The sequence below is a fragment of the Penicillium arizonense genome (genome assembly GCF_001773325.1).
Source record: "Penicillium arizonense strain CBS 141311 chromosome Unknown PENARI_contig022, whole genome shotgun sequence".
NCBI classification, from domain to species: Eukaryota; Fungi; Ascomycota; class Eurotiomycetes; order Eurotiales; family Aspergillaceae; genus Penicillium; species Penicillium arizonense.
The window spans coordinates 452,331-467,766 of record NW_019173299.1 but is presented as its reverse complement, the minus strand read 5'-3'; the positions used below and the strand labels follow the sequence as shown (position 1 = coordinate 467,766).

General features: G+C 49.1%; 6 protein-coding genes across 6 annotated transcripts, besides 1 other annotated feature; 4 read left to right on the top strand and 2 right to left on the bottom strand.

The window, feature by feature from the left end:
• Nucleotides 1-754: 754 nt before the first annotated feature.
• Nucleotides 755-1,575, top strand: PENARI_c022G12065 (FG-GAP repeat domain-containing protein; the record flags this gene model as incomplete). Its single annotated transcript, XM_022635462.1, has 3 exons — nucleotides 755-956; nucleotides 1,014-1,334; nucleotides 1,436-1,575. 3 exons carry the CDS (start codon nucleotides 755-757, stop codon nucleotides 1,573-1,575), a joined length of 663 nt encoding a protein of 220 aa, XP_022484731.1.
• Nucleotides 1,576-3,263: 1,688 nt separating this feature from the next.
• PENARI_c022G06687 (uncharacterized protein) lies at nucleotides 3,264-7,868 on the top strand (the record flags this gene model as incomplete). Its single annotated transcript, XM_022635395.1, has 3 exons — nucleotides 3,264-3,323; nucleotides 3,432-3,917; nucleotides 4,008-7,868. 3 exons carry the CDS (start codon nucleotides 3,264-3,266, stop codon nucleotides 7,866-7,868), a joined length of 4,407 nt encoding a protein of 1,468 aa, XP_022484704.1.
• A 232-nt stretch (nucleotides 7,869-8,100) lies between these two features.
• PENARI_c022G09231 (uncharacterized protein) lies at nucleotides 8,101-8,554 on the bottom strand (the record flags this gene model as incomplete). Its single annotated transcript, XM_022635423.1, has 2 exons — nucleotides 8,101-8,207; nucleotides 8,245-8,554. The coding sequence occupies 2 exons, from the start codon at nucleotides 8,552-8,554 to the stop codon at nucleotides 8,101-8,103; spliced, it is 417 nt and encodes a 138-aa protein (XP_022484692.1).
• A 467-nt stretch (nucleotides 8,555-9,021) lies between these two features.
• PENARI_c022G10572 (uncharacterized protein) lies at nucleotides 9,022-11,548 on the top strand (the record flags this gene model as incomplete). Its single annotated transcript, XM_022635443.1, has 5 exons — nucleotides 9,022-9,064; nucleotides 9,219-10,134; nucleotides 10,188-10,707; nucleotides 10,754-10,897; nucleotides 10,949-11,548. The coding sequence occupies 5 exons, from the start codon at nucleotides 9,022-9,024 to the stop codon at nucleotides 11,546-11,548; spliced, it is 2,223 nt and encodes a 740-aa protein (XP_022484680.1).
• Nucleotides 11,549-12,144: 596 nt separating this feature from the next.
• Nucleotides 12,145-12,901, top strand: PENARI_c022G04929 (uncharacterized protein; the record flags this gene model as incomplete). The annotated part of the gene is made up of 4 exons (XM_022635365.1): nucleotides 12,145-12,373; nucleotides 12,439-12,573; nucleotides 12,628-12,714; nucleotides 12,771-12,901. The coding sequence occupies 4 exons, from the start codon at nucleotides 12,145-12,147 to the stop codon at nucleotides 12,899-12,901; spliced, it is 582 nt and encodes a 193-aa protein (XP_022484737.1).
• Nucleotides 12,902-13,979: 1,078 nt separating this feature from the next.
• Nucleotides 13,980-14,921, bottom strand: PENARI_c022G02197 (uncharacterized protein; the record flags this gene model as incomplete). Its single annotated transcript, XM_022635325.1, has 1 exon — nucleotides 13,980-14,921. One exon carries the CDS (start codon nucleotides 14,919-14,921, stop codon nucleotides 13,980-13,982), a length of 942 nt encoding a protein of 313 aa, XP_022484778.1.
• Nucleotides 14,922-15,343: 422 nt separating this feature from the next.
• Nucleotides 15,344-15,401: a sequence feature (Short protein (PENARI_c022G03224, OGE49288.1) was converted to a misc_feature.).
• Between the last annotated feature and the right edge of the window lie 35 nt (nucleotides 15,402-15,436).

Below are 15,436 nucleotides of genomic sequence, written 5' to 3'. Positions count from 1 at the left end.
CTCAATTTACCACTCGCAATACCCTGTTTCTTTGGTAGCCTGTTCATCCTCTTTAGTACGTTCAACTTAAGAAATCTACGTAAACGATTGGGCTTTTCTGACCTCCCTGATCGTCTGTCCAAGGGGGTTTCGCTTAATCCATCAAAAGCATGTTCTTCGCTGCGGAGAAAACGGAACTCATCTCTCACCCGGAAACAGCGCGAAGAAGACCAGGGCCTGGTCATCATGAACGGGAAAACGGTCGAACCGTCTAGCACCGCGAAACTTCTAGGCGTGATATTCGATCAGGAGTTGCGCTGTAAAAAATACGTGCAGTAAATTCCTATTCTTTGGTATTGGTTTTTCCCCCTCTTGTTGCTCGGTCAATGCAGCTATAATGAGCCCCAGGCCCATCCGCTTTCCGCTCTCCTCCTCAGACGGCCAGCGGATATCCCCAACAGTGGGCGGAAGCTGATTTTCCCTCTTTGTTGGTCGCATCTAATGTCATGTTTATTAGCACTTTGTTGCTCCTACTCTTACTCCGAAATTTGACTCTTTGTTCCACCATTTTCTCCGACAAATGGGAGGCACATAGACTCTTCAACCACACCTGGAATGTTATTGTGACCAGTCAAATTATTGCACGCACCAGAAGATGGATGCCTGTGCTTTGGCATGTTTCTGGATACGGGCAACAATAAAACCCATTATCTGCGAATCCCCTGATGATAGCAATTTCATGTGAGAGTCTGCCCAAGGCCAGCTTATAAATGACATGTCCTTCACCATTAACGACTTGAGGGAAGCGTGCAGCAAATATTTCCAGTTGGTAATCCTTGAGAGTTTGAACCCTACAGCCACCCTCGATGCGCACGAGTTGCGATTTTCCATCCGGCCACAAGTTTCTTACCCGAGAACTTTCCAACGTCAGGTCGACCATGTGGAGACAGTTGCAACGACGCACATTCCAGTTAAACGTAACAGACGCTGCCCACCACTCTGGAAATCACAAACTACAGTATGATCCCCGTGAGGTCCGGGCCCGGAAGGTGTTGCGGTGGGTGACTTTGACGGAGATGGCCATCTCGATATTGTGGTTGCGAATGGGGTCGACGATACGGTGAGCGTCTTGCTCGGAACTGGATCAGGGAATTTCCAGGCGCAGGCCACGTTCCCTGTGGGGTCATTTGCGCACGGCGTTGCACTGGGCGACTTCGACGAAGACGGCCACCTCGATATTGTGGCTTCAAATACAGCCGATGATACGGTGAGCATCTTGCTCGGGCGGGATTGGATCGAAGAGCTTCCAGCTGCAGTCTACATTCCCTGTGGGGCCCAGGCCGCTTGGTGTTGCGGTAGGCGACTTTAACGAAGATAGCTATCTCGATATTGTGGCTCCGAACTGGTACGGCAAAACAGTAAGCGTCTTGCTCGGGACGGGAACGGGGGTTTCTAGGCGCAGGCCACATTCCCCGTGGGGTCCCAGTTAGTGTTGCAGCAGGCGAGTTCGACGGAGAGGGCCATCTCTACATCGTGACTACGAATGATGCCGACAGTACAGCGAGCGTCTTGCTTGGGAAGCCTTGCGGCGCTTAGAATCGCACTGGGGTTATGGACCAAGTATATGCAACGTGTGGGACTTCCATTTGGGAATAATGCTCAGTAGTAACATTCATTATCCTCCCATTATGAAAGTAGGGAAGAATAGGAAGAGACATAACAGAGCCGAAACCGACTATGACAGAGTGCTCTGTACATTGGTGTGAGAGGCATTACAAACAGAATCATATCTCGCCCAGCCATCAATTTCTTGAGACAACAAACACCCAAAATCTCTATGTTGAAGGGAGAACCACTGGATCGCTCACGGTCTCCCTGAACACACTTAATAGCAAAACATTATCGGCAGATTCAAACTATATCCTTGGCCCAACCAACCCGCTACAGAACATGATGATCAACTCGTTCAATGGCACGCTCCTGAGAGATCTTGGAGAAGATAACTTCGCAGGGGTTCAGACTGCTTTGTTACTATACAACAGTGAAAACCTCACCGAAGCAATGGCCAACATGGCAATTAGTATGACGGATGTTATCCGTTCTAGTCAAGGGTCTACCCATGTATCGGGGCGAGCCTATCGTGTCATTTCGTTTATCCATGTTCGCTGGCCATGGATTATTCTCCCAGTTGCCTCTGTTATGTAATCAAACGTGCTTCTCGTGGTCACAGCTATATCAAGCAAGAAGATACATGCTGTACTATGGAAATCTTCTGTCCTGCCTTTGCTTTTCGCGCAGCTTGAGACTCGCGCAGATCATGATCTGGGGCTGGTTGGTACTATTGACGAGATGGTGGAAATGTCGAGGAACATACAGGTTGAAATGGCACATAAAGAGCCTCCTTTGCTGGCTGAACAATAATGTACATACCGCCTTTGTTTATACAGGAATATAGCACTAACGTTATGTCCCCGGGACGTACATAGATATTCCACCGTTACTTGTCAGCCTATGAGGGAAGGATCCCGTTCTATAGGTCTGAAAACCCGATGAGCCTTCATTTAAAGACACCGCCCGGCTATATATTCACTGATCCAATACTACATCAATATACCATTCACTGTTTCCCTCTCACTTAAAAATATCCAGCTAATACAATTACAAGTAGTGTATAGGAGTGTTTATGCGCAAATGAGGAAGATCGAGTGGGGCTCAGGTGGACCTATTGAACAAGCGATCTCTCACGGACCCGAGCCTCGTCCAGTGGTTGGAGGCTCGGGTATTGGTATCATTCCCGCACTCAAATACGATTAGCGCGGTTGAATGACGCAGTAATCTGCACAATTACATGGTGGCTGGGTGATGTGGCCCCCCAGACACCATCATGTCCATACTGCACGGTGACATTTGAAGAACATCTTCGTTACAGCTCAGTTTCTGGACGCTTGAACCACACCGCTGGGTTCAAGGTTGAGATGAACGGCTGAGGGGTACGTGGGGCCCTAGAGGGAGCCATTGTATATCATTTCCTAAAGTATGCGATCAGCTCTCCATGAGACCTTGCGGAGCTGAAATGTCCCTCTTCCGATTTCTGCGATTTCTTTAATTCTTCTACTTCCCTGTCATTGTGTGTATACCTATTCCCCAATATTGGCTACCTCCGAGTGGCCCTTTTTGGTGGTATTTTGGATATTTCGCCATCTACCCACAATATTTAGTATTGGCACATTAAGCCCTAAAAACAACACTTTCTTCAGCGCGACGTCAATTTGAGAGTTCGCAAGATGTTTGACCGACTCAGGGACAAGCTTCACATCCACAGACACAAGAAGGGTGAAAAACAGGTGAGTAGTCAGTATACATAGTGGTATTCAGGAAGGCGTGAAAAGCCCCAGAAGAACTGCTGCAGAACGTCCATGTTCCCAAATGCTGACCTCCCTGGGGTTTTCCAGGCCATACCTAAACCAACTAAGCCAGAGCAAGAAGGGAATGAGAAAACTCCATCGGCAGCAACCGCGCCCTCTCAGCCGGCTCCCCAGCCCGCAGCGGACGCACCGCCCGCCAAGCCACCCGCCGAAGTACCCGCCGAAGAGAAACCAGCGAAGCAGCCAGATGCTCCAAAGGATCTGTGGGTGGAGGCTCTGAACTCCTTGCCCGAATCAAAGCAGGAGACGTTAAAGAAGATGGGTTTCAACAAAGACACCGCCCAGTCTGTATCAGTTGAATCCAGCATCAACGATCTCGTGGGAGTGGTCAACAAGAGACAGGAAGAGTGCGAAAAGAAGTTCTGGAAGGTGAAAGTTGGCGATGAAGAGATCGTCCTGAGGAACTATACCAACAAGATTGTCGACTGGCTCGAGAAGGCCGGTGACATTGCCGTGCAATTTGCTCCACCTCAAGCTGCTATTCCATGGGCTGTCATTAAATCTGTTATGCAGGTAAGTCTCTTACTTTCGTTGTTTAGCTGCATTCTGCGCTATATTTGGCTATCCCCGAGCTATCCGCATTTCACTGATCTCTTGTTTTAGATCCCTGTTATTGAAGGTGAGCAAATGGCCGCTTTGCTTGCGACCACTGAGAAGATTGTTCGGGTGATTAGTCGTGGCCAAGTTTATGAATCTGTATATCTCAAGAATGCCACCGCTACTCCCACGGACAACCTTTCCAAGAACCTTCAATCCGCATTGACCACAATCTATACCACATCACTGGATCTGCTGGCCGAGTCGGGTAGTCTGTTTTCCAAGAACACTGCTACGCGTACCCTGCAAGCGCTTATCAATCCGGGCAAGGTCTCTGGCGATCTTTCCGCTATTAGCGAACAAGAGGATGACCTTCTGCGCGATGTCTCCGCGTGTGAAGTTAGACGCAGTGCGAACGCAGATGATAGCATGATTGGAATGCTGAATGCTCTGAATGCCCCCATGAAACGTATGGACGAAGGCATTCAGCATCTCCTTCAAACTGTGGATGAAGAAGAACGCATTAAGATGTTGGAATGGATTTCACCAATTCCCTTTGGAAAGAACCACAACAACGTCAAAGAAAAGAGGACACCTGGCACGGGTGGATGGTTGCTGGAGCATGAGGGTTTCAGCAAGTGGGAGCAGAGCAACTCTTCTATCTTCTGGCTTCAGGGATCCCCGGGTACCGGAAAGACTTTCCTCACATCCGTCGTCGTCGACCGAATCCAGGACAAAATAAGTGAGAATCCGAAGGATGAGGGCTTTGCATTCTTTTACTGTGACAAGAACGAAACGAGGCGTTCGCAGCCACTGTCCATTCTTCAAAACATCGTTCGCCAGCTCTCGACAACCGCGAAGAACCCCGAAGCTACCCAAACAAAGCTTCGTGAGTTATATTCGAAATGTCGCCAAGGAGGGACAACATTTAGTCTAGAGATTTGCAAGGAGCAGATCCGGGCCTCCCTGGATATTTACGAGCAAACCACAATTGTGATCGACGCCATGGATGAATGTGATCCTGATTCCCGCGATGAACTGATTGATGCTTTGAACTCTTTCGTGTCCGAGTCCAACAGCAATCCTGTTAGGATCTTCATTTCCAGCCGACCAGACCCCGATATTGAGAACCAGCTGGAGAACACCCCCAATATCGGCATCAATGCAAGTGACAACAAGAGTGACATCGAGAAATATCTCTCGGCAGAGATGGACAAGCTTGCCAAGAAGGCTCCTTTCTTCGGACGTTTGAAATCGAAGGTCATCGATGCTTTGCTCGAACGCTGCCAGGGAATGTTCCAATGGGCTGCTTTGCAGACTCATCAGATTCAAAAGTGCAAGACCGAGTCCAGTGTCTGGAAGCGACTTGAAAATCTGCCGGATGACCTCCAAAAGGCCTACGATGAGGCATGGAGTCAAGTGGAAGAATTGGAGGAACCGGATAAACTGCTCACAAACCGTGCCATGTTGTGGGTGATGGCGGCAGAGCGGCCATTGTCCACCTCCCAGCTCCTCGGTGCTGTTCGCGTGAACACGAATGGAGAGGAACCTGCACTGGCCGACGAAATCGACGAGCAAGGTCTACTGTCGCTCTGTAACAATCTCCTCACCATCGACTCTCAGCTGAAAGTGTGGCGATTCGCTCATTTGTCAGTCCGCGAATATCTCGAGACCAAAATGCAATGGACCCTTCCATTGGTGAACTTCCACGCCGCCAGTGCCTGTTTAACATGGCTTATCACCAAGTATGGCAAGGAGGATGATGATGATCTCAATTTGGAAGACTGGGAATCAAAGCCAACTGAGGTCTTCCATCTCATGCATCCATTCCATATATACATTAGACATCACTGGGCAAAGCATATCCAGGCGGCACAGGATGACGAAGAGGCTACCCTGTCATCCCTCTTGAAGACTTTCCTCGGATCCCCCGAAGACAGCAGCAAACAGTACCAAAAATGGTATGAGGTTATTCAACAGGAATTAGACAGGATCACCGACGCAGAAGACTTTAACCTCTGCCTTGCGGCAGGTGGCTACGACGAAGAATTCAAAGATACATGCGACTTCAACCAGGCACCTCATCCGGAATGGAGCGAGTTCGAAAGCGAGTTAGGCCCGGCAGACAAGGCCATTTTTGCGATGTGTCATCTCTCATTCAGTGCCATTCTGTCAGACTGGTGGCAGGATGTCAAAGATGTCTCTCATGTGAACGAAAGAGGCCACAATATTCTCACGCTTGCTGCGCGGGCGGGATGCACACCCATTTGCAAGATTCTGATTGATAAAGGTGCAGAGGTAAATTTGCCGGTTGAGGGTCGAACATATGGCAGCGCTCTTGTTGCCGCCGCCCACCGGGGGCACACTGAAACTGTCAAGTGCCTGGTCGAGGCAGGCGCCGATGTGAACATGTTTGTGCAGCATGGCTTCCATAAAACTGCTCTCATCGCAGCGCTGTTCGCCGGAAATCTTGGGACCGCCAAATACCTGGTCCAAGAGGCACACGCGGATGTGAACCAAACGTATACCCCGGAAGATCAAGATGATGACGAAGAAGACTTTGAGCCAATCGTGCTCCTCACCCCAGTTGGCCTGGCAGCAAAGATAAACAATCTCGAGATTCTTGAGCTTCTGGTGAATTCTGGAGCCAACGTGAACGTGCCAGAGCAATCCGGAAATCCCCTTGCCGTCGCTATCCGATTTGGCAATAGGCAGGGTGCGAAATATCTTATTCAGAAGGCAAAGGCTGATGTGAATCTGCCGATGGTTGAGTCGAGTTTCGTCACAATCCTCGAACGAGCAGCAGCCGATGACAGAAATCTTGAAATCGTCAAATGCTTAGTAGAAGCGGGAGCCGAGGTAAACCCGGCAGAGTACGGCAGTCAGGGCACACCTCTCGGGGCAGCAGCATACGGAAGCTACAAGAGCAAGGGAGGAAGCATGATTGAGATTGTCAGATACCTTGTTGGAGCCGGCGCGAATATCCACAAAGGGGATGATGAGAACAGCCCCGTTTCACTGGCAGTAGATGCTAGAGATATCAAAGTCCTGAGATACCTGGTCGACTCAGGCGCAGAGCTGGATGTTCCAAAGGAATACAAAAAAGCAGTTGAATACGACGACTTCTCTGAGGGTATCAGGTACCTGGTCCAGAAGGGTGCTGATGTGAACATGCGACTCTCGGGAGATTATGGCAGTGTTCTCGAAAAGACATCAGCAGAGGACAGAACTCTTCAAGTCACCAAGGCCCTGGTTGAAGCAGGAGCAGACGTGAACTTGCTCTCCGAAAGTCGGGACTATGGAAGTCCTCTTGCGGCGGCCGTTGCGTCCTGGATCGGTGCCGACATGGACACAGTCAAGTACCTAATCCAAAAGGGGGCTGATGTCAATTTGTCGCTTCCGCATGGGAGGTATGGCAATGCTCTCATAGCAGCAGCGGCAAGGGCATACAATGTCGAGGCCGTCAAGTACTTGATCAGATCAGGTGCGGACGTGAATGCATCACCACAGCATGGGGAGTACGGTAGTGCTCTCGTGGCCGCCGCTGCATGTGATGAAACCGTCGATACTGTCAAGGCTTTGATGGAAGCAGGAGCAGATATCAAACGTACCTTTGAGAAAGGCGAGTATGACTGTGTTCTTGCAGCAGCTGTGACCAACGTTCACACTCAGCTCGACATTGTTGAGGCCGTCGTGGCCGCCGGAGCAGATGTCAACCAACCATTCAAGCGTGGGAAGTACGGTAGTGCTCTTGCTGCTGCTGCATACCAAGGGAATGTTGAGATCGTGGAACTTTTGCTTAAATCTGGTGCTGATGTGAACATGCACCTTGAGAACGGAGACTACCGCACTGCCCTTGCAGCAGCAGAAGCTGGGGAAGATGAAGAAACGGTGGCGGTACTCAAGAAGCATGGGGCAACAGCTTGATCGGTTTCTAACGTCGTCAGTTATGGAGTATGTCTGGTTTATCTACAATTTAAATTACTTTAAATGCAGATTTTTGGTTTTCGTCAATATTTTACCGCTCATAACGTACGGGTAGTTGGGTAACTTAGGGGCAATGTTAAAAGGACCCCTCTTGTTGATATTCGGACCCCCTCTCCACCTGTCTAAGCTTAATTAGGGAAGACGTAGTATGTGTATTTCACGGCGTCTTCTTTTAGTACAGTGACATAGCAAATGTTTTAACATTATTGGACAGACCGTTTTTTAGACCGTTTTTTAGACCGCTTTTTAGACTGTTTTTTAGACTGCTTTTTAGACCCCCTATCGTAAACCGAAGAGTAAGTCTATATCATCTTACTATATGGATGGAGTTGGTCGGCAATAGCGAGCTTCTGATCGGAATCTAAAGTATCCCAAGCTTCGTCGAGTGGCTTGCCAGGCACATAGTCCATCATAATAGCGACGACTTGGTCATCTTCTGTCATCCCCCTGCGGATATCATGAACTCCACGCACGGGGATCGTCGTGTTGTTTGCAATAAACCGAAGTGTTTCTGCTTCGTGGGGGCGAATGTGACCAGACTTTACGACAAGACCATTGTCGACTCGGACCACCGTGCGACCTCCCAACGAATGAAGGATGGTTTCTTGAGTATGTGGTTTGTCCATATTGGACAGTTGGTGGAGTGAGTCGAATGTAAATAAAGAGCCACGTGATTGGCCGAAGGTAACATGACACGGACCCTGACGTCTAGCCTGAGGCAACAAACCGCTGTCAATATCTGGCCCTTCACGTACTGTAACCGACCAATTGGAGATATCAATGACTCTATCTTGTATTATCCCTATTTCTCTCTATTTATGGGTCCAGTCTAATTGCATAAGATATACATCGGATCATTATAGATCCGGTTATATGCAATATTCATAAGGTACTATTGAAAACCGCTCTATCACATGCAAATTCAACCCCACCAAAGTTTGGGGTAACCTCCTGGTTGTTGGGCACTCACTCTTCTATACATTTGCCGTGAACATCCTGGGTCTTGCGCCTCATTGACCATCCTTGGTGATACATCTGTCTTTCCTTGCTCCATTCTTAACGCCACTTCACTCATTCGTGGCGCTCAGACCTCATGCCCTCTGAAAAGAATGGTGGCTGTGACCCCGAAGAAGCAGGTAGGCTGTCTCCCCCTCATATTGCCCTGTCATTTGTACTTGGATAATGCCAGCCCCCGCAATTTTCTGTCATATTCAGTATTTGCTGGATGTTGATCCGACTGTGGCGCTCCTCTTTTCACACCTCTTCGGGCCTAGACTTACTGATTGCCAGTGAACTCGCCGCCTATTTCGGGAACGGGCTTGGACATTCCTTCACGCAAGTCCTTGCATGCAGGTGGAACCACACCTGCCTCCCCACCCGACACATCGTCGCTCAAGCAGTATCGCGCGCCTGTGCCGAAAGCCACCGCCCGCCCTCCGATCCACCCAACTCACATGCCTTCCACGATAAGCCACCAGGCGAGCGCCAAGTTAGATGCTTTGACATTGGAAGATAATGATCGGCCTATAAAACCTGAAGAAGACCTCCAGCTGAGCCTATTCCACCAAGTATCTGAATGGCTGCAAAATGAGAAGTCTCGACAAAATGTTCACCAGGCCCGACGGGCTGAGGCTGTTTCAAAACATAGAGAGGGCTCTGCAAGTGATCATCGAGCGTCGGAGGAACACCACAATGGTTCTGGAACTCGATTGTCCCTCGACAAACTGGAGGAAATCCTTGTGCAGCACTCGCGTTCGCGCGGTACGGATTCGTTGGATGCCCTCCAGTCTGTAAATCGGGCAGCTCGCCGCCGCCCCAAAGGTCTTCGCCGAGGCTCTGCTTCGGACTCCGATTACACTGATGTTGATGCTCCTGTTCCCGGCGTAGAGGCTGTTCTTGATAACTCCAAGACCCTGGCCTACAACTCAAGTGTCGCAGCAGATGACGACACTGTTGATAGCAGCACATCTTCAAAGCGCTCTAAGGATCGCCAGGCTTGGCAGATCTTTAGAACAGAGATCCTGCGCCTTGCGCATACCTTACAACTCCGAGGCTGGCGTAAAGTACCGATGGAGAAAGCCAATGACATTGAGGTTGTGCGCCTCAGTGGTGCGTTAACTAACGCGGTGTATGTGGTTCAGCCGCCCAAGAACCTTCCTCCTCCGAAGCGTGACTCTACTTCCTTGGTCTCCAGGAAGCCTCCACCGTCAGTACACGATAACGATCTGTTCTAATTTATCAAGACTAATAATATTATAGAAAACTTCTGCTTCGTATTTACGGTCCTCAGGTTGAGCATCTGATCGACCGTGAGAAGGAATTGCAGATCTTGCGGCGCCTCGGTCGAAAGAACATTGGCCCTCGTGTGCTCGGAACTTTCAAAAACGGTCGATTCGAGCAATTTTTAGAGGCTCGCACGTTGACAGCGAAGGATCTGCGAATTCCCGAGACTGCTAAGCATATTTCCAAGCGAATGCGTGAGCTTCATGATGGCATTGAACTTCTCAAGGAGGAGCGGGAAGGTGGACCAAAGGTCTTCCAGGACTACGACAAATGGGTGGATCACTGTGAAAAGCTGACAACCTGGCTGGACAAAGAGGTGCAGTCACCGGAGAATGAGGCCAAGGCGGCCACCGAATCGTGGCGGCGGCGCGGTTATGTTTTCGGCGTTCCATGGGCGATGTTCCGCAAGGCCGTGGAAAAGTATAGGGCTTGGCTTGTCGCTACCTGTGGTGGAATGGAAGAGATCAAGCGGCAACTTGTGTTTGCCCACAACGATGTAAGCTTTCGCTCGTCATTCACCTTCCCGATACTGACTTGCTTAGACCCAATACGGCAATTTACTTCGAATGCAGCCTGCCACGGAATCGCCGCTACTTCTGCCCGCGAATGAGCATAAACAGCTTGTTGTCATCGACTTCGAGTATTCGTCGGCGAACACCCGTGGATATGAGTTCGCTAATCACTTCGTGAGTCTAAAGCGTTCCTGGCTTGGAAAATTCTTCTTCTAATCAACATAGACCGAATGGTGTTACAATTACCACGATGAAGAGCGCTCATGGGCTTGCAACAATCGTATTTACCCGACACCAGAGGAGCAACATCGCTTCATCTCAAATTATTTAACTCATCGCCCCGCAAGCGTTGCTGTCGGACATATATCGCCAGTCATCTCTGGCCGCAATGCACCCGCTATCACCCCACTCGACCTGGACGAAAATCCCACAGAGCCCAGCTGGCACCAAGCCCAGACCACAGAGCAAGAGCTAGAAAAGGGAGTGCGTGATTTGATGCAACAAACACGTCTGTGGCGTGTAATCAGCTCAGTAAATTGGGCGACATGGGGTATCGTCCAAGCCAAAATACCGGGCATGGAAGAAGGTATTGCGAAGATGACCGGTGCTTCACGCGATGAGCAAGGACTTAACGACAAAGAAGAGACCGGGACGCCCCCGGTGGAAGCGGATGTTGATGAGGAAGAGGGCTTTGACTACCTGGCCTATTCCCAAGACAGAGCCATGTTCTTCTGGTCTGATCTACTGCAAATGGGCCTGGTCAAGCCGGAAGAGTTGCCGGCAGAAATGGTGGAGCATATTCGCACACGTATAGTCGATTACTAAAACATAAAATCATGAGTCACGAAGAATATACCCATTACAATACAAAGATAGAGATTTGACGGAAAGGAAATTGGCGTCCAAATGTACGTGTGAAGAGAGGGTACCTCATTAAAGGGACAGTGACGAGAGGGAAATAAAATGGTGGTTGAATGGTTTGGATTGCAATTTTTGAGATTGGAATCAATGGAAGGGGGTGACGTCATTTATAAAACCCGAACAATTAGTACCTTCGACCTGCGACCTGCTCAGGTGGGCACTGCCCAGGCATTAGACCATCATGTACAGTTGATATTTGAAGTCGATAATGGGGATGGAAGATCAAGAAAGAAGTCCGGCTCCGAGACTCACTGGGCCCACCACAGGTGGTTGACCGCCTACGGCAGTTCATAGCTGGGACGTCACCTGGCCAGGTCCCTGTGAGAGCCCTTTTTAGATCCATATCTCTACACTTCAGACGGGATTGACAGCGTTCCAGAAGAAACTGTGCGCGTGTCCAAAACATCATTCCATCCACATCCTTACACTTTCTTTGGTATTCGTGAAATATCATCTTGTAACATTTCCCCTGGAAGTGGCTTAGAACATACTCCAGCACAATGTTCGCCAGCCACTGGCTAAATGCCACCCGGCTTAACCCCGGCAATGTCCGAAAGTTCTCCCTGCTTTCCACGCATGCTTCCTTCCCAGCAACATTGTATCGATTCCAGCTACAGCGGAATGCGACAATGTACGACGCGAACCAGGACGAGACCCGCCATAGAAAGGATGGTATCAAAGTATCCGAAGATGGGTTGGTTCACGCGATGATCTCAAAGTCCAGCCCCTGTGCGTCAAGCCCTGTTCCCCTCTTATAGTCGACATTGCGCAAGAAAATACTGATTCAAGATTAGATTCCAATGGGCCAGTCTTTATGCCCAATTCTCGTCTTATGCAGCAAATGCTGAAGTTTGATTTCGAGCGGTACCAAGAGGATATCGACGACGGCAAGTCCATTTTGGATCCCACAGTTTTGTGTATCCAGCGAGGTATTATTGCATTTAGGCCCGATTTACAATGGGAATAAACGCTCATGTGCTTAGGTACTCCCGTTCCCTCCGCACTGGTACTCTGGAGGGAAGGTCTTTCTCGATTTTCCCTGCAACCTTCAGAACCTATTGCAGTTGAAAGTGAGTACCAAGAGAATTCCCTGAGATGGATTTGGCGGTTTGCTCACACTTTACAGAACTTAACGATGTGCTTACCGAGTTCTACGAGACACATGCAACAGTCCTTGGTGCCGAGGAATGGATTGAGAAACATCCATACCGGGAGAGCTTCGCAGACCAGAATGAGAAGGGTTGGATGGAGGCATAGAGATTCAGACTCTTTTGTTCCTGTCAATTGTAATTATGTACAAAGAACAGCATAGGGTTAGTGGGAAAAAATCAGAGCAGACTCGAAATCATCTACTTTTCGCTTCTGTATGGTTACCGCAAGCTAGAAACGAGTATGATCTCCGAGTGTTCTTCAGTTTCGAAGCTAAGAGTATACCTATCAACCAAAGATTTGGGTCTTACCATGGTCATCGACAGCACTGATGGTGGCGAGGCTCGGCCAAAGATGGCCCTTTGCCAGTGGAGCACAAAGATATCCGCATTGGGGACAATCAAAAGCGCAAGGAGCCCAGAATTATCGAGTCCACCAGGCAATTCTCTAAGTATCTGCGGATTGGCGATGCAGGCTGTTGTCTTTGCTGCTGTGGCTTTTACATGGATCTGGCGCGTTCCGATTGAAAATGCTAGATTGGAGTGGGGCACGTTATCATGGCCAGTGGTCGCTCTCGACAATCTTATGTATTGGTATAACTTGGTTGGGTTCCACGCTTTTGATAATGGTGTATTTGCGGTGGGGCAGGGTGTTTTGTTTGTATTGGCTTGGCGGAGGGTCAAAGGGAGAGAAAATGCGGTGGATAGGGAGCAGGAGCCTCTACTAGGGGGATCTGAGGATCGAGCAACTAAATTCGACCCATCCTGTAACGAATAGCGCGTTCGGAGATAGTCGGGCGAGTTACCCACTGAACAGTCCGTCCCGTCCTTCCCCTCCCGACAGAAGAGCTACGAGTTTTTTTAACTCTTTTTTTAACTCTTTTTCTTTTCCCTTTTTTTCTAAAAAGAGCTAAACTGGAATGTTCGAGTTACGCGAAGGACCGTTGACTTTGATTGTAGTTCAAGGATGCCATACCAATGGCTGGTTAATCTTCACTAACTTGGTGGACCGGCCGCTCCGAGAACTCGTCGTAAAAATAACTTCTCATGTGAAGAGGTCCTTATTTTCGGAACGAGTTCAATCTTCATAAGCCATAAGGGATGTAATGCAATGACAAGACAGGGAGCCGGATCCTACTTGACCGATTTTTGAGTCCCCGGCCACAGCTCTTCTGAGAGACAATAGTCTAAATGAACCTCACATTGTCCTCACTATCAGTTGAAAACAAATCTTGACCGGAGTCTTCCCCATCATCTGAATTCGGATGCCCATTATCACTCCAGCCCCATCCATCATCAATCGAGAGAATCATCTCAGTCCCATTGATGCAATCCCTAGACACCATCTCTAGATACGGATGTCTATGGCATAGTATCCTCAGCATTTTCATGCTAGGTTGGCTTTTTGCGACCTTTGTGGCAGCGGCAACCATGTCTTCACATAACTGATACGCAGAATTTGACTCAGTGCAATGACGACTAAAGCCTGCATGAAGGCGACCGGGCTCCATGAGACTGAGATTAATGAGAATGCTCTCAATCTTTGAATCGTGTTGAAGGTCAAATACCTGAGGACATATGCTACGCATCCTCAGGCGAATATATCGTAGACAAGAGATATTGAGCGCCAGGTGGGGGCAGATATGCACCCCGCCCTTGACCTCAGAGCCACAGGTGTCAATAACAAGCTCAGAGATCTTAGAACATTGAAGCGTATCTAGCAGTCTTGTGGGTGACCATGTTTCGAGGTAGTTTATATGGGGTGCCAAAGGTTCTTCAGGATCGAAGTGGCTATGTGCGAGCAAATTGAGACCTATCAGTCTGGAACAATGCGGTAGCAATCGACTGAAGCAACGATCTAATTCTTCGTGGCCGTGCGAGTCTAGGGTGTCCTTCATATCGACTGTAAGCCGTCGTGCAAGTATTTTCAGCTTGTCAAACGTCTTTTCAGGGAGGTGTACAAGCTGATTTGTATTGAGAACCAGGTCTTCGAGCAGAACGGTCTCCGCAAGATTGTACCACCACTTAGAGACCAGTAGGCAGCCTGCTTCCTGTTTTCGAAGTGAATCACTGCCTACAAATCGAAGTATCGTATACGCAATTTCAACTGGGAGGCTTTGCATTGACATTGTTGAATAACCTTGAGTATCAAACACCTGGCAGGAGGCTGGACTCAAGACATCCGTGCACGTGCGTAGTTAAGTTAGGTAAGGCCACTCATTACATGATAACTGTGGGGACCCGTCCGGTCCGAAAGCGGGGCAGGCGCCCAAACTCAACTCATAGTCTTTGAATCTCATGCGACAACAGCCAACAACTGACTTACCACGGATAGTTATGCGCGAGTCCAGACAAATCACCTACCCGGTTCAAATGACAGGCCACTTCATCTTCAATTCAAGAAGCACCTCACAGATTTCAGTCCTGGCACCTTCGATTTTGTCCAAGAATGGACTCCTACTCGCTCAGACACAATTCAAGTGATGACCCAGAGACAGAACACGGGGATGAAAAAATTCGAGCACTCATCTTTGTAACATGGAACATTGATTTAGGAGCTCCCAAAGATCAAGGACGCGCCACCGAAATCATCACCGTTTATCACTGACCTGGAACCGAAGGTTGGTATTGTTTTTCTGCAAGA